Below are 23,831 nucleotides of genomic sequence, written 5' to 3'. Positions count from 1 at the left end.
CTGAGTTGATATATGCACAACCCACGCATGTCACATTGGCAAGCTACGAAGTGTGTTTTTCGTTAGTTGCAGGGTACTAGGACTCTTGGATTGCTTTATGGCAAGAGGGGACCACTACAACTACATGCTTACAATGATTCAGATTGGGCTAGTGATTTTGATTCACCTCACTCTACGAGTGGAAATTGTTTCTTCTTAGCTCATCTTGCATCTCTTGGCTTAGCAAGAAACAATCCATTGTTGCCACATCATCTTGTCAAGTTGAATAGAAGGCAGCTTTCACTACCATAGTTGAATGTGTATGGTTGAGACGTTTGTTGGTTGATTTAGACGTATCTGTCACACAGTCTACTCCTTTGTTTACTGATAGTCGGAGTGCCATTGCAATGGCACAGAACCCAGTGTTTCATGCACGCACGAAACACATAGAGATCCACTATCACTTTGTTAGAGCGCGGCTACATACAAGAGATATCAGCCTTGCCTACTGTCCTACCACCAGTAATGTGGCAAACATCTTCACCAAAGCTCTTCCTCCTGACAAATTTGAAGCATTCCGCAATGCTTTAAATTTGATCTTCTTTCGTGGATGATCCTTGTATATTGATCACTCTTCACTCCAAGGGGGTTTGTTGGGTTTGACTCACGCCTACGCTCACAAAAGAGTATCGGTGAACCTCAGTAGGACATTGGGACACTTTTTACTCTCCTTACGAGAGTTTTTTTCCACCAATTTTGTTCTCTTTTATTTTATGTGCCTATGTTACACAATTTGGGCACTAATCATGTTTTACACCTTTCAAGTGTGACCACACATTAGCAACCCTAAGGTTTAAGGGTTGTACTTTGTACTTGCACATTACACTCTTTGATTATTGCATTGGGAGTCGTGTCTTCACTCTCACACTCTCTTCATTGTCAACTATACTCTCAGCTGAGCTCATCTCTGTGCATCCTCTCACATCTCACAAGCTTAAAGCCATGATAGTGCAAGGTTCTCCTTGCTTCTTTATGATTCTTATGCTCCATCATACACAAAACATCCCACGCATTAGAGTGCAAGGTTTGCCACATAGCATGCTACTTGCCATGTTAAAAAATACCCCGAACATCCCATTAGCGAGTTTCATAATGAAAGGGGAGATCAAGGGTGGCACTGCAACTACCTCGATGCAACTTTATTTGCCAAAACAACAAGAACATCCTCATTTCCAGAAAATCTATCAACACAACAAAGGTATTTGTCCTATTACCACATGCTTTAGAAGTCAAGGACAATTCCACATCCATTGTGTTGTAGTGGGGGTATCTGTGGTCCCATGTAGTAATGACTTTACCGTTCTTGTCAAAGGCCAAACGCTTAGGGGGAGCGCATAATGGCTCTTGTCGAGCCTTAGGATAAGAGGGAGGTCGCCTTAATACTCAAAGGTATAACACCAACACCTTAGGACAAAGGCTTGTCCTTATACGACACACATAGGTGCACAAGACATGTTGTGCATCCTCCAAGGATCCAATGTTCTGAAAGTCATCTGACTTTTTGCCATATTCTGACTACAACTCTTGCCAACCATGGGCACCATCAGTGAGAGGTGAAAGCAATTGTTTGCCTTTGCCCAAATTCTCCCCCCACGCGCTAGGTATCTATATGCATCTTGTTGTACCCCAAGAACATCATCTACATATCTTATCTCTTCTTTGCTTTTAGTACATTTTGCCATAAAGTGACCCAATCGTCCGCAATCGAAGCAATGTCCCATAAAGGCTCCCCATTTGAGACAAAAATGCAAAGTATGCATACCAAGGGAATTCACCCTTAGCCAAGTGGGACACTTGCAAGAGGTATTCCAAAGTATTTGAGACAGAAGTGCAACGTATGCGTAAGAAAGAAATTCACTCGTAGCCACGTGGAACACTTGCAAGAGCATAGCAAAGAAACACATTTCTTTGAGTTTGAAACTTATGAAACGTTTTTCTTTTTTTTAAGGGGGGTCCCAAAAACCTGGGTTTTTTTTACAAAAACTACTGAACAATGTTAAAAACATGATCATGATAATAAGTAATGACTCGTGAGGACTCAAGATTTTGGATGACAAACTTAACCCTTGACTAGAGTCGTCATCTTTGTAAGGTAGTGGCTCGTGCACAATCTCATACTCACTAGAAAGAGAAAAGTCAAACATGTAGCATTCATTTCCCTCAACATCCCATTCCCTTGTCAAGTTGGTCTACAAACCATTGTCAAATATAGCAATGAGGTTAAGGAACCTCCTCCTTGGTGGTAGAAGGCCTTGTAAGAATGATCTCGTGAGAATAAGTTTCCTCCAAACAAAGGCACTTGCTCGCACTTCTCACCACTAACAAGATTTTGTTTAGTTATTCGGCTCTATCAATCTAGTATCTATTCTTTTCTTGAGAGTTGATTATCATACAACTTTCGTCTCATTTATGAGTTATTTATGATATATTATGATTCATTCTAGATTTTGACATTTTGTTAATTTGTTTTGGAATGAGAATCATGATAATGCAACTTGACTCAGTCCATATTATACATGAGCTATTTACATGTTTATTCCAATTTTCTTTATGTGATATGTATGAATCATACTGTTTGAGATCCGAAACATAGTATAGCTAACTTTGACATAAGACAATAATGGATCATCGATATGTAACGTATTATTCTCAAATCACTCTCATGTATTATCACTCCAAGCTCAATTGGCCTTTTTTGTTTAAGAGAGAGTTCTATAGAGGCTTAAAACCTCTTTTTCCTAGTTAAAACTACTTTAAAATCCCTATATAAAAAACCCCGCATTTCTTATTTTACCCCCTCTTGAAATAAACTTATGAAACACATTTCGTTTCTAAACCTTTTTGGCTACTATGTTCAAGACGTATTCTAGAGCATGCACATTTTGTTTCTATTAATGGCTGGAGTATTGGGGAGTACCAACACTTTACCAATCTTGGTCATGGCATCAAGCAAGAGGGGCCAATACACTGATGGTAGGGCAACCCTCCACGTCCACCCAAATTGGGCATTCTTGCTTTAGTAGCTCTATGAATTCTACCATTGGCCACTATGAGACAACATGCACCAGTTTGTAATCATAGAACAATGGCAGCTTGCTTAAAAATACACCACATTGATTAGCGGATTGGAGCAAGACCTCATAAAACCCCCTTGAGCCCACAAAAAGGTCCTCCATATAGTCCTCTTGCACAACACTCATCAACCATAAGCATATGGAAGACATTATAAGAATTCTGGTAATAAAGAGCAAGATGATTGCTTTTTCATGGAAGGAGAAGAACAAACATAATACCTTCTTTGTATGCACGGTAATAATAATGACATTATTCTCTTCAAAGTCGTAGCAATTATATCATCCAATTGCCCTGTTATTTAAGCATAGGACAAAGTGTGACAAGTCTCCGAAGCACAAGGCAATGTTTGTGATTCCCCACAAGGCAATGCATTTGTCCCTCCCACGAGGGAGGCCTCAACAAACTTGGAGCGCTTGACAAGGGGCTCAACATGTTCCATGTCAGAATTCAAGACCATTTCATCCTCATCCATATCCAACTACAAGACACTACATCATTGAAAGCGTTATTCAGCTTGACCATAGGAGAATGGACATCCCATCATCCCATTCTCAGTCCTACGAATCTCTCTCTCTTTTTTTTTTTCGTAAATCTCTCTCTCTCTCTCTCTCTCTCTCTCTCTCTCTCTCTCTCTCTCTCTCTCTTTTTTCGTAAAAGGTAATTGTATTAATTACGAAAAAAATACAAGATTACTTGATTACAAGATACATGATGACACAAAGCCATCATGTGAAGAGGTTTTCTCTTTCTTTCTCTCTCTCTTTTTTCTGATTACAAGATACACGAGGGCCCTAGGCCAACGTGTGGGGAAGCCCCGTAGTAATGCACTGAAAAGGTTACACCAATCATGGCAACAACCCAGAGGCAATTGCCATATGCCACGGATGCAAATCCTCCCGAGGGAGCAAGTCGGAGTGTCGGATGAGATCTAGCTGCCAATGCAAGAGCCCTTTAAGCCTGGCAATATGTCGCGGTACATTAGAGGCCGAATCAAAGAGAAAAGCATTGCGCGTGGTCCAAATGTGCCAGCATCCCCAATATCTGAAAAAGTGAAATAAGATCTTCACATGCAACTGTGGCGGTGTGGGATACTTCGGGCGCACAAAAACCCAATCGAAAGGAGTTAGCCAGGACCCCACCACCGCGTGCCAAATGTGCGACAAGAGTGACCAGATATTCTTGGCGAGCGGGCAAGAGAGAAAACGATGTCGGGCCGATTCCGCCGGTGTGGTACAGAAGAAACAATTGCCATTCGAGATGCGACGCTTGGCAAGGGCCGAGGCCAGAGGAAGACCACCAATCATCACCCGCCAAAGAAAAACCTTGCATTTGAAAGGTGTCTTATTTAACCAGCCCTCCATCAGCGTTTTCTGCCACCATGACAATGATTTCCGCAGTCCCCAAACAGTATTAGCTTGCTCACCCAGCCATTGGTGATCTTGAACGAGAAGATGATACACCTGATTAGTAGAGGCCTTTTCCAGACTCAGCCGGCCTGCAAGGTCCCAGTCCTGCCAAGGGCGATCCACAGCCAGGGCAGGAAAGGGTTGCCTACCCTAAAGCTCCGACGAAAGCTGCTCCCATAAATCACGGTATCCACGCGGGATCTTGAAGAGTCACCTAGCAGTCCGAAACGATACGAGGACATTGCGAGTGGTAAGGGTAGCATCCGCAACCGACGTCACACCTAAACGGGCCATGCGATTAAATCTTGGTCTGAGCTGATATTTATCTTCCCATGAAAGGAGTCTCGATACTGCCAACAATTCCAGCTGAAAGGAGTTAGTCTGCAAGCGGTCCCCTACTGGGTGCCAACGGGCCTTTTGGAGCACCACTTTCCAAGAGCCGACCAAGTGCAGTAACAAAGAGGAAGAGGGACTGGAAACACGAGAGTCAGCATTAAGGACATGCCACCAGGAGGCCCGAAGCCATGTGTTGCCATGGCGGAGCCCGCTGCCCTCAAGAAAATAACGGGCTATGATGGTCCACGGGTGATGATCCACACGTGGCACGAAAAAGGGACCAACGGAGAGCTAACATATGAGTGTGTGCATCCAAAATAGCTCCACCACCCATGCGCTTAGGGGTGCATGCATGTGACCATGAAATCCACGAAATGCTGGCCTGCAATGAATCCTTCTTCCACAACATGAAACGGATGGGATGAGTGAGAGCCTTCAAAGTAGTAGGCGTCCATGGCAACAAAGGCAGGAAATACGTTAGCATTGGTAGCATGATTGTCTGGGCCACTTTGAGGCGGACATGGAATGGCCACGCTTGCGACTTCCAATACATAAACTTCGCCGCCAGTTTTTGTGAAATCCACTCCAGCAGGTCTTTTGGTCGTACATCCACCCCCAATGGGTATCCAAGATGCCTGACAATGGAGCCACGGGAAACCACTTGGCCTTGCCAGCCTAAGGACTGTAAATCAGACTCCGTACAACTGAGAATGGCTGACTTAAAGGCATTGATGCGAAGCCCAGAGGCCTGACCAAAGAGTGTCCAACATCTAATGCCCTTCGAATGTTGTCCCTATCCGCCTGCAAAATCATAAAGGTGTCATCAGCCAAAGATTGGCTAACGAAGTGCTGACCCAACGGAAGAGACAGCCCGGCCAGCTGAGCAGAGGCTGCCATGGAGGATAACATTGAAAGGACCGGGTGAGTCGCCAGGGCAAAGAAGAGAGGGCTCAAAGGACAACCCTGTCTGACCGAGCGTGCAAGGACAAATGGCTCTGTAACCCCACCATTAAGCATAACTCTGGAGGAAGCCGCAGCACTAATGGTGTAGATCAATCGGGACATCCGGGTACCAAAGCCCATAGCAGACATGAGGTCTGCAATGAAAGACCAGTCCACATAATCAAACGCCTTTTCCAAATCCAATTGAATCAATACCACTTCCTGACCGGAGTGCCGCACATAGTCAATAGCCATTTGCACATTTAAGATATTATGCAGAATGTTGCGGCCCTTAATGAAACCATATTGGAGAGGATGCACAATAGCTGGAAGGTGCTTGTGAAGCCGATTCGCCAGCACTTTAGAGTAGATTTTATACATGGAGCCCATCAAAGAGATTGGTCTCTAGTGTTGCAGCTTTGACGGCGAAGGGACCTTTGGAAGTAGTTTGATAAGGCCTTCTTTCCATGAGGAGGGCATGACCCCCGTTTCCCAAACCTGCTGAAACATGGCCACCAATGGCTTCACCAACTGCGTGGCCGAGGTCTGAAAGAATTCATTAGTGAGACCATCCCAGCTAGGACTTTTATCCTTTGGCAGGTGCAACAAAACATCCATAACCTCTTCCTCGCAAATATCCGTCTCCAAAGTGGCTTGCATATCAACTGGAACCTGCTGGCGGACCAGATGATAGAAGACCGAGCGGGCATGCGTAACCTGGCTAGAAGGCGAGAAAGAAGAACCAAGAAGTTCCATAAAATAGTTTCTGCACATAGTGACAATGGTCTGCGGATCCGTGACCATGCGACCTTCCGAATCCTGGAGTCTGGTCATATTTTCGCGAGCCGGAGACGCATGCAAGGCGCGAAAGAACTTATGAGACTGGCAGGCACTATCTTGCAATGTGTCAGTCAAGTTGTGCAGCTTGGCCTGTTGATAAGATTTCAACTGAAACACTTGAATAAGATGGGCCAACCGCATCTCCAGAGACAGCAGAAAATCATCATCAGGGGAATCCAGAAGCAAGGAACGGACCAAAGCCAGTAAATCTTCTGCTGCATGTCGACGTCGGCGGCAAAGCGAGGCATGATGGATCCCATACTGGCGAGCAACCCGCTGCACATTAGAGAGCAGCCGTGCAAATGAAGGCAAGCCCTCTGAGACGAAGTCCAATAAGAACCTCTCAATCAGCTGCTGCATATAGCCCTGGAAAATTGAATGCTGCAAATAAGAGGAGTTGAAACGTAAAGGGAGCCTATCCAGCAATTGCACAAAAGGTGCAATAGAGTGTGCCCGCATCTCAAGCTGGAGGGGGAAATGGTCCGACAACGCATATTGCTGCAAGACCTTCATTTCCAGCATCTCGGGAAGAAAATCATCCCCCTGCATGATATACATTCTGTCCAGTCGCGACCAGGTAGTTGCATATTGTGCGGAATGAAAAGTAAACCCTAAAAAAGAAGGGTGAAGCCACGACCAAAGATCTTGCTTGAGTACGTGCAAAGCAAAGGAACTCCACACCTGGCTTTCCGGTGTATCCATTACCGAATGCCCTGAAGTGGACTGAGAAGAGTCAACGCACATATTGAAATCTCCCATCAAAAACCCCCTTCGGCCGAGTGACATGGAGCCCTGCAAAGTGGACCAAAGATCCCGTCGGGATGCGGAATCATTCGGAAATCCCAATTTCCAGCTAACACAACTTTCCACAACCGATACTATTTACTGCTTCAAGAAATATCTTTCACATTCCACAGAGCAATTTTCATGATCAATCACAAATGAGAAAAACTATTGAATCACTGCTTTCCCTTTCCCTTTTACATCAAAAGCCTTGGCAGTCTAGAATCTCTCCATTTCACTTCGGATAACATCTACAAGATCTACCCTCTGCAAACCAACAATCAAAGCCCAAGAAGGAAACTGCAATTGCTGGGAACGAAAAACATCCCGAGGAGGCACAAGCGTCCCACACGCATTGAAGCATAAAGCATAATCAAAAGTCCTTTTCTTTTCCACTGCCGAAGCACGTGAAGATTGAGGTTTCATATAAAATCCCCTACCTCTACATTGAAAGGCCTGAGTGATTGGGGGCAACGGAGGATAGACAGGAGTCGAGCGAGAATCCTATCTGATATTACCACGAACCACAGTGATCCAAGAATCCTCCTGAGGAGACAAATTCCGCCAACCCGCAAACAAAGCATGGAAAACATCCTTCTTGCCTTTATCACGACCATGTTGGGAGAGCTACGCTTGATCAACTACTGGCTTCTGAATCGTCTGCTGAGGGAGGTGGTCTTGAATTTCCATGTATGGATCCATAGGGCATTGCACTACCTCCATATTTTTGTCACATTCTTAAATGAAATGGCCCAACTGGCCACATCTAAAATACTGTCCTGCAAAAGTACCCCATTTCAACTCATACACCAACGTTTGTAATCCTGGAAGCTCAAAACGAATTTTTGTCCGGCAAGGTTTCCTCGTATTCCAAAGTATACATGCCCTATTCCGATGGAGAGAAGCCAATCGAGGTTCCACCAAAGCCTCCCCAAGGGTTCTCAAACTAGAGGGAGGAGTCTCCAGAGATATGCAAGAAAATCAACCACCTCTACCCAAATTGGGCATGCCTGTCTCAGCACCTCCTAAAACTCAGCCATGGGCCTCCAAGGGACCACATGAACTAGTTGCCCATCCATAAACAAAGGAATGCGTTGCATAATAAGAGCTTGTCCTTCCGCGGAACGAAAAATAACCTCAAAGAACCCCTTCAAACCATCATAAATCTCTTCAACCAGGGGAGCATGCATACGCCCTAAAGCATCATCTAAGCATTGTTCAAAACAGACAAGCATGGACTGCAACCAAGCACGAATTCTAGTGATCAAAGGAGTCCTAGTAAAATAAAAGATGGCTGCCCTCTCATGGAAAGCAGCAATTTGTTGTAAGACCAAGTTTGTTCCGATGGCTGCAACTACTTGGTCCCCATCCGGTAATGAGTTAGCTTTACCCTCATTACAATGGACATAATCCGACATAAGATGATTGGCACTATCCAACATGAACTGAAGAGACCCATCAGGTTGTGAGCACGAAACATGACCCTCTAGCTGAGGCAAATTCGGGCCTAAGACCGGTTCTTCGACCAACGCCCTACAACGTTTGCCCATCTCATCACCGTCCAGCAACGGCCCGAATTCTTCAGCCAACGAATCACCATCCAAGTCTGCCAAGTCTTTGTCATTCCCTTGCCCAATCTGCTGATCAAGAAAGGCCATCTCCATACTATTAGATTCCTGCAGATTTGCCATAGCAGAACCAGATTCCGATCACAAATGCAGAAAGCCAATCGTGACAGGTCGCCATCTCTCTCTCTCTCTCTCTCTCTCTCTCTCTCTCTCTCTCTCTCTCTCTCTCTCTCTCTCTCTCTCTCTCTCTCTCTCTCTCTCTCTCACATAAACATTAATATTAGATACCAACACAATCTTTTTTTTTTCATAAAGTGTAATTGTATTAATTACCAAAACATAATCTCAAAAGCACAGCATGATCAAGAGTACAAGTAGATCAAATTATTCAAAAGCATGGAATATTTAAGTTGAAAAAGCTGGTCAGCATTAACCACATGCCACCATAAAGCAGAAATACTCGTGTTTCCATGCTTAATACCCTGTGGCTCAAGATAAAACATGGCAATCAAAGACCAGTGCTGCTGACCCTCACACAAAGCCTGGAACAGTGACCAATGAAGAGCAATCATATGTGTCTCCAAATCTAGAATAGTCCCCCCATCTCCCCCCACCCCCCGGGCCCACCCCTCTATACATAAGCCCAACATGGAGTGCCAGAGCCATGGGCAACCCTTTCCTAACCTAGTAATTGCTTTTTAAGGGCACAGGTCATGAAAAGCCCTACAACCAATACCCAAAACATGTCATGTACATGCAAAACACAATCAACCTGATCATGTCACACAGCCATAAATTGATCTCCACACCATATGACAACTTTCAGGAGGATGGCTGAACACACAATAGCTGGCCTGAGAACTCACGGCAATGTAGACTCTTTACATGGGTGACAAGCACCCAGCACTGAGGATCTGTAAACATCCCCTTAAACAAGCTGGAATTACAGTAGCTCTGCCTGCTGGCACCATATTATCTCTCTACTTCACAAAGTCAGATCAACACAAGGTCGCCATTTATCTTAAGCAATCAATGTATACAAGAAAGACAAGAAAGAAAAATTGCAATTTCTCAAACCTGATATGCTGTTTCGAAGAAATATGCAGATTGAAGGTCAGGAATCACAACATCTATTGCTCCAGTCGAATCAATCAATTGCAATCTTCCAGACGTTCTAGAAAACTACAATATGTGCACAGAAAAACACTCAATAAGCCATTTTGTAGCATTCCATAGAACTGTGCTACCACAGCAGTTCAATCTGTGTCAAGCACCTTTTACTTAATATCTTTGCATGACCAAATTCCAGATCTACCTAAAAGGACTTCAAACTACAATCAAGAATTAATATTATCTACAACACATACAATTTTGAGAGGATGTAATACATACCCATCCAGTATTCAGACAAATGCAAAGGAAGAAGTGCAGGTCTATGAGGAACAATCATAAATAACTTCACATTACAATTAAGATAGATAACCTGTAATGCATCAAACCTTTATTGTGTGACTTAGCTTTACAGGGATCTGCAGACCATACTTTCCCATTTCCCATCCTACGAATGTTATATTGTCTAGGAAAAATCACATTCTCCAGGAAAACGGTGTCTTCCCAAATATAAACACAACACATCCTAATCTGTTGTTTCCTTGCGTTTCCCTTTTATCTGTATCACCTATGTGACCAAAATTTCCTATTTGCCCTTTCTCTAGGCTTTTAAGGAACCTAATTCAGAGCAGGGCTCAAACAACCCACTTTCCAGCAGGCAAAACTACCAGAGAAAAAGAACCAAGGTGGAAACGAGGTGCTCCCAGGATGAAGATTACTAAGACATTGCAAGTTATGACAGAGATATCATGAGTCAGCTTGTGCTGCTCATGCAAAACCTAGCTCTCACAATAGCTCCAAACAATCTTCCAAGAGCACCAGCTCTAATTCCATGTGAGGATACACCAGGGTTCGCATAGTGTACAAACACAACTAACAAATGGATTCACACAAAAAACACAAGCCAACAATATCTGAGATGGCTTGACAATGTAGTCCGCTTAACAAGTATGATATGTTCTTATCTCGACCCTGCAGAATGTAGGAGTTGAACCCAAGACCTTATGGTTGTTGAGCTACAATGCATTAGCTTTATTAAAATAGCTCCAAAACTCAAATTAATTAATGAATTAAAACCTTTTATTAAAAAGAAACCCAAACCTAGAGAGCTCCAAACTTTCTATAAATAGGCAAGCTACCCTCCATTCAGTCCAATCCCATTTTTGCAGTTTGCAAGTGTTGAAGCTTCGCTGTCCACCCCTCATTCTCAAAAAATATCTCAATTGGAGCTCTCCATTATCATCATCTACGATCTAGCGTCTGTTTACCAGCCTTCCCTCGCAGTTTGCTATTCATAACTGTTGTCACTTGCTTTCTACCAGTCCCCCAGAAGGTTGTGTCTTGGCTGCTGGTGGCCATCTACTACTTGCATTTGCTGCCCTGGAGAAGTCGCCTACTGCTGATGGTCTATTTCTAGCAGTGCTTTCACTCTCAAGCTGCCACTTGCATCAAAACTACTATTGCCCTGCTTCAAGCATCTCCAAAATCTGCATTTTGCAGTTTTTGCACTCTTGACAACGTACCACATCATCATTCAGACTTGCATTTGCAGTTTTCTCTCACCTCATTGCCCATCCCTTACTAATCGGGCATCCACTAGTGTGTCTGCTGCTACTAGACACCTTCAGAGGCTGCCTTGCTGTGCTTTAGGATCCATCAAAGTAAGACACAAAATCCAGCTCATACTCTCTACGCCGGTCCTCCAAACACAGGATTTCGGGAGTTAGTATTCATTCATCGTATCTATTCAAATTCATTCATTTCATCATTCATTATATTCATGGTCTTTGTGCTACCCTGACCCTAACTGTGTTCTATTATCAGTTTGTGCATTGTTGTGCGATTGTATTTAAGTTTTTGTGTTAGGGTATTTCTTTACATGGTATCACAGTTAGATACTCTTTGAAAAAACCTAGACCTTGGTCTAATAATTCCTCTCAGAAGCCAAGAACTACAGTAGGATAGATCAAGGTTGTCCACATCTGACGGACGGGTCAACTAGTTCGACCCGTCCAATCCTATCCGCCACGTTCGGTCCCGTCCAAACCCGTCCGGTCCATTCCCCACCGAGTCGCCTGATTGGGCCTTGTCCAACCTCGGACTCCTGACGGTCGACCATTACACGGCAGCAGATCCCATACGCCTGGGCCTTGCCACCATGGCAAATGCATAAGGGATCTTGGCCATCTCGGCCTTCTACTCTTCAAACTACGGACAATTGGCCTAACTAACCTTCACATGAGAAGCTAGAGGACAGCCAATAGACTTACCATCATGCATATGAAATTGCTCAAGGAATTTATGGATATACTCCTTCTGTGAGACAAATAAAAAAGCCCCTTAGAGCAATCATCGTGACACACATTCCAAGAATGTGCGAGACCTATCCGATGTCCTTCATCTCAAAGCTCTTCTTGAGCTAGGTTTTCAAGGGCATCCAACTCATCATGAGCTCTCCCAACAATAAGCATATCCTCCATATGGAGTACCAAAATCATAAGGCTTCCATCACGAGCCTTCTTTGTGTATAAATACAAATTCATAGCACTATGGCTATAACCTTGCGAATGCATAAAAGCATCAAACCTGTGGTACCGTTCCCTACGTGCATGCTTAACGCCATATAGGCTCTTTCTCGACTTGCACACTAAGTGTTCCCTACCTTTTTCTTCAAAGCCCTTAGGCTGCCACATATAGATCTCATCATGCAAGTCCCTCTGTAAAAAAGCTGTCTTTGCATCCATCTGATTAAGGTTCAAATCTAGCTGAGCAACAAATACTAGTATCAAGCGTAGGGTTGTCATTTTGACCACAGGAAAAAAGGCTTCATCGAAGTCAATACCATATTCGTGCTTGAAACCTTTAGCTACCAATCTGCCCTTATAAGTAAGCTTGGGGCGTCCAGGGATACTTTTCAACTTATACATCCACTTGTATGCCAATGCCTTCTTGCCACTGTGCAAAGGAACCATATCTGATGTATGGTTAGTCTGTAAGGAGTCAAACTCCGATCGCATGACCATGTTCCATAAGTGACTATCATCTTTATGCATAGCCCCATCATAAGAGAGAGACTCACTTGCATCTGTCACCATAACATAATTCATCAAGGACGTAAAGCGCTCAAGCGGATGTCTAGCTCTAGTAGAGCATCTCAAAAAGCTGATCCTACACAACAAGCAGAGCCTAGACCACTTGAGCATCAACTATGCTACAAGCTATCTAGTTGGTCATATGGGAGCAAAAGGCTCCTCCTGAAAAATCACCCTACGTACCTCAACCACTTGCTCAAGCTACTTATCCATCTTTTTTTCATGAAAAACAACATCATGGTTGTGAATAACCATGCAAACCTACGGATCTCATAGACGATAGCCCATCTCACCTGCATCCCCATAACCAAGAAAGATGCATTTCACGGACTCAGGATCCAACTTATTACGCTTTTCCTTGGAAACATGGCAAAATGCCTCACAATCAAAGAAACGCAAATAAGCATAGAATTGAGAGTTTCTAATCCATACATCCTCTGCAACCTAGCAATCAATAGCAATCCAAGGGGACCAGTTAATCAAGTGTACAGCAATAGTAATTGTCTCAGCCCAAAACTGTTGGGATAAGCCTGCCAGGATAAGCATACGACAGACTCTCTCCTGAATCGTCATGTTCATGCGTTCAGCAATACCATTCTAGGGAGGACTGTAAGAAGCAGTCAATTGATGCTTAATACCTCGCTCATCGCAAAACTACTTAAAAGATTTTGAGACATACTCACCCCAATTATCTGACCTTTGGCATTTCAATCTATACCTAGACTGGTTCTCAACTAGAGCAAGCCAACGCTGAAAGGTAAACAAAACATCCGATTTTCGCTTAACATAGAAAGCCCAAACCTTATGAGTAATCATCAATAAATGTGACAAAGTACTTCGCACCACCTAGTGACTCACAAGGCATGCGACCATATACATCCAAATGAACAAGAGCCAAAGGCTCACCCATGCGCTTAATACCAAACTTCTTATGCATATTACGTGTCTGCCTACCATATAAACAATGATCACAAGACTCAAAACACTTAATAGTCAAGGAATGGAAGATATTGCAAACTAGTAAGCATTTTCGTTCCTTTCAAAGACATGTGTCCAAGGCAATGATGCTAAAGAGATACCTATGGAACTGCAACCACAACCAAAACATGGTCAACTAACCCAGATACAAACAAAGGATAGAGAATACTAGACTTAGCACCATGTGCAATAACAAGATTCCCACGAGTAATCTTCCAAGAGGAATCACCAAAATAGAACATAACCTGTATCATCCAAGGTGCTAGCAGAGATAAGACTCTTCGTGAGAGCCGGTACATGACATATAATATGAAGAGTGAACATGCTACCTAAACCAAAACGCAACTGGACATCACCAATACCAGCTATCTCCAATGCCACGTCATTACCCAAACGGACAGATCTAGTCATGCTGCGATAGGAGTAAAACCACTCTCAATAGGGGTCACATGGAAAAAAAGCCCCTAAATCTATCAACCAACACTGAGTATATCCAAACAAAGCATCAATCAACTGTGAAGTATCCAAAGAAAAAGCTGCCAAGATAATATCATGAGATATATCAAGCTGCACTACATTAATCTCCTCAATCTTGACAATAGACTTGCTAGGCACAATGCTACGATCACAATTCTTATCCTACACTTTACCCTTTCCCTTTTCCTTGCGCTCGTCTTCAAGCATTTTATGGCACTATGGCCGAATATGACTTGCTTTCCCACAATAATGGCAAATAAGACAGGATTTACGACTACGAGACTATCCATGTGTCCTAGATTAAGACTTGTTAGAGTCTCTACCATGGCCATTTCATCTTGCCGGCCTCTCCTAGTCAATGCATGTGATATACGGAAAGCATCCACATTCTTTCTGTTTACCTTTTCTATCAAGAGGGCAATCATAACATCCTACAATTTCAACCAATACATTTGAGATATAAGACTCTGCTTGTCATAAAGATTCTCAATCTGTTCAAAGCTCATATGCACTCTAATGCTTAGAGAGTGATAAAATGATTGTGGACCTGCATAGCTCATCTAGTTTATCCCAATTCTTAGTCGCAATGTTTTTGCATTTGGCAACCCCTTTTTTTTTAGTGGTCTAACCCTGCAATTTCTACACTAAAACCTACCATATATAGGTCTTTCAATAGCTTTGATTTGTCCCATCCAATTTCTCAATATTGACAATAACGCTATCGCAAAAACCGCTAGCCATAATGAGACCAAGCAAGTACACAGAAGGGCAAGACAAGCTGCTGTAATACCCTGCAAATCAGCCCCAAAACCACTGCTAAATCAAGCAAGAGATAGGAGATACTGCCAAAGTCATGAGCTGTCCACAAATTGTAAGCAAAAAACTATGGAGTCCATGTGGTCGCCCTTGAATAGAATGCATAAAACTAAAATGACAAGTTGCTGTAACAAATTGCAGCAATATACCAACAACCAATTGTGATCAACCAAGAAGGAAGAAGCCAAGAACAGCCAGCACTGAAAACTATCACAACTGCAATGTGTCAAAAACCATACATGCAGTAGGCATAGATACCATGCACAAGGTAGGTCTCAAGGGTAAATAAGGAGAATTGTCATATGCATAACCCGCTGAGTAAAAGCTCAATACATAACCCAAAAGCATATAAATACCACTAACAACACCCTGGCAGACATAAGTACCAGGTCCAAGCCAAGAGATCAAATCAACCCACAATAGAGTAACTACATTCAATAAATATCAAGAGAGTATGTACATGGCACAATGAGTCCCTCTCTCTCACTGTGATAAGCTCAAGTTCAACTGCATAAACCAAATGTTTTGTAGTACATCCAAGTGTAAAAGCGGCTCAATACAGAAAGTCGAACAGCTCCGACTGAAGCAAAAGTCGAATGCCAAATGAACAAGCAAAGCTCAAAACATCATGGTGATGACATCCTGACATCCAATATCCATAAAGTATATATACAAAAGCACTGAACCCAAGTAGTCGGCAAGACTCTGATTGTAGCATCCAAGGACATGAATGGCAACCAATGTCAAAGCATCAAAAAGCCAATCTCAGCTTTGGAGCATGTCATAAAAAATATCCATAGACATACATGACAACCAAAGTGTCAATACATCCAATATTGGTACCCCAGTAGCTTCAAAGAATAGTGACCATAATCTTTATTAGATAACTGCTTTTTGTCCACTATGAACAGCAAGGATATGACAGACAAAACGGAGTGAATGCGAGCTAAGTCAAAGCCCAAAAGCATTTTAAGACATCTGACAAGCATCCCCAAGTGTCAAGCAAACATTCAAGCATCAATACCAAGCCCCAAAAGCATCAAGTGACAAGAGGCATATGCTTTTCCCAAATAAATGATATTCAGCCATGTTATTACAACAATGAAAACTCCGAGAAAAGTGAGCCAAATGCGTGCTCAAATCAGCCCAAAACCATAACCATATCATCTAGGCACCAAAATAGCATCCCCGAAGCATCAAACATGCATTATGGAATTTATTGTCTATTGTCCAAACCAAAATTGTTCTGTTCTGTGCAAAACAGAGAACAAAAAACTGCATACAATCAACTCCGTGAGTGCCCAGATTTATAGATCTCGCCGCACTCTTCATTTCTAGCTATAAAACACCTAAATACAATACCATATGCAAAGGTTATGGCCAAAATACAACAGTGTTGTCAAGCTGCCATAACTATCCACGACTTCTACAGCATGCTTTGTATCCACTCAAAAATGGATAAAATGGTTGCTCCTCAACTTAATAAGCACTCAACAAAGCTCAGCTAAGCCTTGGGAAGCTCCTCAACAAGCACAAGCAAGCTGAAACAAGCCACAAGAAGGAAAGACTCAATGCATATCTCGAGAGAAAAAAACAATGGCTGCCATGAAACCTTGAGTTGAATCTTTGAATCCAGGCTGAAGCAAAGGATGAAGAAGCCCCTCGAATGGTTGGCTCTAATACCACTTGCACAGAGTGAGCCCAAAGTGAAAACATGCGAGTGGAACCGAGAGAGAGAGAGAGAGAGAGAGAGAGAGAGAAACAAGATGTGGGAACTCCAACAATCACAATGTGTGACCGGCCTTTCTTTTATTCAAATGTCACTGAAAGAATAGAGAATGATGTGACAATGATGGGTGCCCGCCACTTGCAATGTACAGGTGTACGAGTACTATCAATGTAGTAATACACGGGCGGCTAGCCACGAACACCTTTACCTCCAACACGACGCATCTCATTATGTAGAGCACACCTGGGCAGATCATAAGCTATCTCCACCAACAGTTCTTCATCACCTTGCCATTCTTCATCACCCTTTCCGTCGTCATCGACACCCTCCATTGGTCAGGTTAGCTTGTTTGTTTTGTGATATGTTGGATCTAACCATCCCTTTTCATTCTCCCCACGGAACACAATTACTTGAAAGGCCACAAACCATATCTATTCTCCTCCGACAAAAAAACAAATGTTCAACATGGTTCCATCCGTCTTTGTAGGACTTCGTAAGCCATTGGACAACCGATGAGCACCGTTTGTCCAATGCCATGTCCCCTCTTGGGTGAGTACTTAGACTCCTTTGGTAAGATAAGCATCGCCTCTGTAGTCTTGATAGGCCATTGTGCAACTGATGTGTTGATGCCCTAGCTACTTTGAGGTGGGACGCCTTGGGGTAACCAAAATGGGCTAGAGCTTTTCTTCCAATCCCTTCTTGGTTCTAGCTTTGGGCCTATGAGGGGGTGCCCAACTAAAAATTCATTACCCGCTAATTCGCTCTTTAAAACATCCCCAAAACAATAAGTTACCAAAAGTTTTATTGAATGGGAAGCAATTCTAGAGAGTTTGTATATCCCACATGCAAAACCCTGATAAGGGAGGATCCTTCCACGTCTATAAATAGATAGGCTGCCCACCATTCAATCCTATCCTTCTATGCACATTTCTCGCATTCACATGCAAATCTCAACCATCAACCTTCTTCCCGCGGCTGTCCAACTGCTCTAGACTAGTGCCACATGATCATCCTCCCCTCGCAACCTATCCACTTTTGCTGCCCATCACTCCAATTGCTAGTGACATCATTCAACCCCTCCAACTGCTGCATTTGCTAATGAGGGAGGCCGCCTTGCTGTCTAGGCATCCACTCAGCATCAAACAGGCTATATTTTGCAATGCATGCCCCGATACGTCATCCAACACTGCACCAACTGCTGCAATTTGCAGATTTGCTGCTCCCTTCATCATTTAATATCTCCTCCTACTGTCACATGGCTTCCTACTACCTTGGTGATCCATGTTTTGCGTTTATGGTTTTGCTATTTGAGTTTTGGGTTTTGCGTTTTTTGTTTTGGGTTTTGGGTTTTGGGTTTTGCATTTAGGATTTTACGCTTTGAAATTTAAATTTTGTGTTTTACATTTTGCACCTCATTGTCTTAGGCTTGGTGTTTTAGTCGTGGTTGTACTTTCTATGTTTCCTCAGTGCAAACTAGCATATCTTCACAAATGGGAGCCAAAAGTGTGGATAGGCCAAGTGCCGAGGAGTGAGATGCAATAGAGAGGTGCATAGATATGGAGGAGACAAAAGTATAGGGGAGTCAAAAGATGTTACAAAGGCATAGATGGACGTAGGAGCGGTTGAAGTCATATTGAATACACAAACAAAGTGAATCGATTTTTTCAAAAAGATAGGACCAGAGCAAGAGAAGTTGATGAAGAGAAGGGTGCAAACAAGAATGTTGTAGAGGCAAGGAGAGGAGAGAGAAGATGGGATGAGTCAAACAAGAGGTTTCTCTTTTACTTTCTTGCTTTTTTTTATTATCTTTTGCTGTTTTCTTTAGTATTTGATTTCTTTTCCTCTAATTGCTGTTTTTAACCTTTCGTTTTTCCCCCCTTTTTTTAGAGGAAAGAAGTGGGATTGGTGAGGAGGTTTTGGACATGATTATGGATAAGTGGATCAACTACATTAGTTTTACGAAAGTTGAGGACAACAATAATGGTGTTTGAGTCAAGTCGTTTGCCTTGAGGGAGAGGAGAGTGATATGTTGATGACCATTTTTTTTACATAGACATTCATCAAGGAAAGGAAGTGTGGGGGTAAGAGTGACAAGATGGGCCAGGGGAAAGGAGGAAGGGTAGAGAGGGTAGATGGATGAGATAAGAGAAGGTGGCTCGTCTACAAAAAAGAAAGATGAAGGTGGCATAGGTAATGGCAATGGATCTACCTTAGGGGAAAGAGGGGTGGAAGGCAAATCCTCCTCAAATTCCAGCAAAACAGATTGACGAGAAGGTCAATAGGTCTCATCATCTACATCACCTCCCCTACTGGTAGAAGTTACCAATGATGAGCTTAGAGATGAAGGTGGCATAGGTAATGGCAATGGATCTACCTTAGGGGAAAGAGGGGGTGGAAGGCAAATCCTCCTCAAATTCCAGCAAAACAGATTGACGAGAAGGTCAATAGGTCTCATCATCTACATCACCTCCCCTACTGGTAGAAGTTACCAATGACAAGCTTAGAGTTTCATCAACTCACAATCCTGGTCTAAGATGAAGAGTGTGTAGCCTCTAATGTATGCTGCAAGGAACATGAGTGGACCCAATAGATTTCATGTGGGTCCAATTAGGCGAGATCAAAGAAAAGTCAAAGAAACCAGAATATAATAAGGTCCAATAGGCATAGAAGGATAAGCACCAATTAGACTCCCAAGAATGGCACTCTCCTTGTCCACCTTGCAGTAGTTGATAAAGAGGGCCAAAAAACATATGAGTAAGAGGGGATGGGAAAATGGGAGCTGAAAGTATGGGTAGGGCCAATATCAAGGAGTACAAAAGCAATATTCAAATCCAACTTTGTAAGGAGGGTTGTAGATGTGGAGTCGAAAAAATTTACATGTCTGTCCAAAGGTGTTGTCAAGGCATGGTTAGAGGTGGAAACGATCGAAGACATGTCAAACACATAGCAGTGGAATAATATTAAATATAAGTCATATATGTATCAACACCTCTAGTTTGGATTAGAACAAGATGAGTTGTTTGTAACCAAACATGATGAACAAGTCACCAAGCTGTGAACACAGCAATCTGGAGTGTCTGGAGCTGATGGCAATGTGGCGAAGACCTCTAGAATGAAGTCACCTACTAGTATAATGTCACGATCAAATGGACAGCACCATGCACTAAGATATCCGCAAAGGTAGGGGTATGGACAGTAGTAGTAGAGGGCTAAGGTCAAAGGTGTGATCAAGTGAATGAGTTGATATTGCTCAATACCCCCTCTCTGGCCCATAAAGGTGTTGTAAGAGGAGTAAAACAGACATTCTCCACCCGATAATCCAAGTGTTTCATCTAAATGGAAACTTGAAAGGAAGAGCAAGAAATAGAATGGGCTGGTAGTACCTAAGCTCGACCTTAGGAGAGAAGCCACTGGCTCCGTTGCTCCATGTTGGTAAGCATGCAAAGGTAGAGCCACCAAGTAATGGCTAAAACCTCCAAGTTCCCATCCTAGTTAGAGACTATACATCCTCTGTGTTGGTGTTGAAAGAGAAGAAGGAAAAAAACCACAATTTGAGCCAAAAATGTGTGGATGGTATCAAGATGTGCAATGGTGCAAAGAGACAATAGGGTTTGCGGGGAGAAACATTGTGTGTACAACAAACATTGAGAGAGAAGAGAAACTCAGAAACACGAGAAGAGCACGGTGATGATGCACTGAATCATGATATGAGAAGAAAAGCTGATACAACAAAGAAGAAGCTCAGAAGCTGACTGCATTGTCCTGTCTGGATCACAAAGTAGCACCTGTGGGAATCTGCACAATGAAGGGAGTGAAATGCAATCCTCCAGGCAGTGGGCTATCGAACTAATCAAGTAGGTGAAGGATAGTTGTCAAGGAAGCGAATCTCAATCCTTTGATGCCGTCAGAGATGAGCAAGATGATCACTAGCTATCAAGGATAGCAAACTATAGTCCTCAAATGTCGGAAAGTGGGCCAAGATGCAAAATGCAAATGCCAAATGCCTCCTGACTACCCAACACAATGGTACATGATAACGTCAACTAGTCGAGACTAACGCTTGGGTGAGAAAAGCTAAAGCCTGATGCCCCTAATCAACAAATGCGAATTGCAAAAGTGCCACCACGTGGCAATGATGTCACCGAATACAGAAAACACCTCTAGGCTGCCAAACACAAGATACAAATGATGCTGATAGGTGGAGGTTGTTGCCAACTACAAAAGACTGACACTAGATGATGGGGGAGATGTCGCTAGCAAGGGAGGAGGGTCGACAACTGCAAAAGACCTCCAAACGCAAACCTGATGATGAGGAAACAAGGCGCCTAAAGGAGAAAAGGAAGAGTGAGCACGAACTACAATGTCCTCCAATAGGGGTATGAGAAACAATGGAGTGGAGAGAAAAGAGTGTCGGAGTGATGAAGAAAGAGGGATGAAGAACGAGTGATGTGAAGAATGAATGAAGTGACAGCCTATTTATAGGCATAAGTTGTCTAGGGTGATGCACCACTAAGTGGGCACTCACAGAAAAAGTGACCAAAATGAGGACATCAACCCTTGTTGGGGCTATCAATGAGAAACCCTAAATGAAGTGTGTAAACTGAAAAAGTGGTTTCTCAACACCCCCTCTCATGCCCAAAAAGCGATGAAAGAGAAGCGAAGAGAGATACAAAGAAGATGTAAAGGATCCCAAAGATCCAAGATTTCAATCTCATAGGTAACCTATAGTAAGGGACAATAGACGGGATGAACTGTAAGACCTGACTCCACCTCGGGAGAGAGAAGCCACTAGCTCCATAACTCCATGCTGGAAGGAATTTGAAGGCCTCATCACCGAGTCACGACCAAACCTCCAAGGCCCCAATCTAAGTGGTCGCGCTGAAGATCTTGGGTATGAATAGGAGAAATGATTGCATGAAGGCAACCATCCCCAAAAAAGAGTAAATGGTGGGGAAGAACTTCATGATGAGTAGATGCCCCCTCTGAGCGTGGAGACTCAAAGGCCCCTCTAAAGCCGAAGAAGAAATAGGAGCCCCCTCTGAGAGCAAAAAGAGTACATCCCCCTTTGCAAGAGATACGGAATCTAAAAACTCATGGATCACGAGCTCCAAACCAACTGATGACAAAGGAAGTGCCGTCAGCCATGCCGAAGAAGGTATCTAGGGTGTCAAGATGTCGAAGATGTTGAAGAACTCCTAGAGGTGGCCACTCAAACTTGAGTAGTTGAGGGTGGGAAAAGGATAGGCTCACATAGGGCCAAAAGTGGGTAACAGTCGATGTCTCTCAATGGAGTGAACTGCGGAGCCGAAGTAATGGAAGGTGTCAAACAACTACTCTCTCCCGAAGGAGTAGACTGATATTGATCTGTGCTTCCATCTATGGAGAAGCTGTAGCAGCACTGTGTCAAACCTGTAAAGAGAGGGTGCAAGGGAAAAGAAGATAATGATACCCCCCATGGTGGTAAAATAATATGGAAACTACGAGTGTCACCAATCCTGCTACCTTTCTTCATCTCAACAAAGAATGAGGATTTTACATCTTTGAGCACCTCCCCCCTAATACCATGTAGAGAGATGTAGGGTTTGCAAGGAGAAACACACTGCATGGGAAACAATATGACAAAAACTTAGAAACTCTAAAGAAGAAGGATGAATCGTGAACCTTGAATCATACTAATACAATGGAGATAAGCTCGAAGATCATTCAACACAATTCACAGTTAATCATTCTTTATGAGCTTCTTTGTTGCATTGTTTGCTATGCACTCTATGTTTCTCCATTCAAACCCTATTGTTTCTCAACAAAGGAAAGTTGGGTGTGGGTTAGAGTGTGAACCCAAGAGGCAACATTAGGGTCCAAGGTCCGTCCGGTCTAGACCCACGTGCAGAAAAGGAAGGAGGGTCCTAGGTCCACAAACCCAACTTGGAATTGACAAAAGGAAGTAGGGTCAAGGGTCCATTCTAGACCCAAGCGGAAAAAAGGAAGTGCGATTCAAGGTCCTTGGGTTTGGATCCATAGTGTAAACCCAAGTGGTAGAAAGGAAGTCGGGTCCAAGGTTCATATCCAAGTTAGGTTTGGATGTAGGGTCCAATATCCAATGTGTTTTTCTTTCTTCTATTTCTCTTTCTTAGTTTTTTCTCTTATCTTTTGTTTTCTCTTCTTTTCTCTCCTTTTTTCCTTTTCGTGGTCTCTTCTTCTCCTCCTCCTCCTTTTTCTTCTTCTTCATTATTGTTTTTGTTTTTCTCATCCAAGACTTTGGACCTCGGACTCTAGGACTCTAGACCTGGACTCTAGACCCAAGACTAAACCTAGTCCCAAATTTTTTTTGGAGGACTTTGGCACGCGCACAGATTTTTCCTCGCATTCAGTGCACATCAGTCTCCCTCCAGAGAAAGAAAAGATGTAATAAGATTGTTTGTTTAGCCCTTCTCTTCTATAAAAAGGAAGCAACTCTCTGTCATGAGGATCATTGAAAAGTAATAGAAGTGTGTGGACTTCTCTCTACTGTGTACTTCTCCTCTCTCTCTTCCCTCTCAACTCCACCTCACTCCACAATTGTATTTCATACTACACTCCACTCCACTCCACCTCAACTAGCACCACACTACACTCCACTTCTTCACTCCACTACTCCATCCCT

General features: G+C 43.2%; 1 protein-coding gene across 20 annotated transcripts in view; it reads right to left on the bottom strand.

The window, feature by feature from the left end:
* CTC1 (conserved telomere maintenance component 1) overlaps positions 1-23,831 on the bottom strand; it is a 56,884-nt gene that overhangs the window by 14,430 nt on the left and 18,623 nt on the right. For all 20 annotated transcript variants that reach the window (XR_015688474.1, XR_015688477.1, XR_015688473.1 and 17 more), the window contains one exon: positions 10,067-10,171. Coding sequence is in view for 13 of the 20 variants with exons in the window: in XM_087666064.1 (XP_087522190.1) it covers positions 10,067-10,171 (105 nt within the window). In the remaining 7 variants the exon portion in view is untranslated. The remainder of the gene's footprint in view (positions 1-10,066; positions 10,172-23,831) is intronic.

Source organism: Lygodium microphyllum, chromosome 24 (assembly GCF_053477565.2).
Source record: "Lygodium microphyllum isolate KBCC chromosome 24, Lygodium_microphyllum_v1.1.10, whole genome shotgun sequence".
Lineage (NCBI taxonomy): Eukaryota > Viridiplantae > Streptophyta > Polypodiopsida > Schizaeales > Lygodiaceae > Lygodium > Lygodium microphyllum.
Note: the sequence above shows the minus strand (reverse complement) of the source record. Positions and strands in the feature narration are given on the sequence as shown.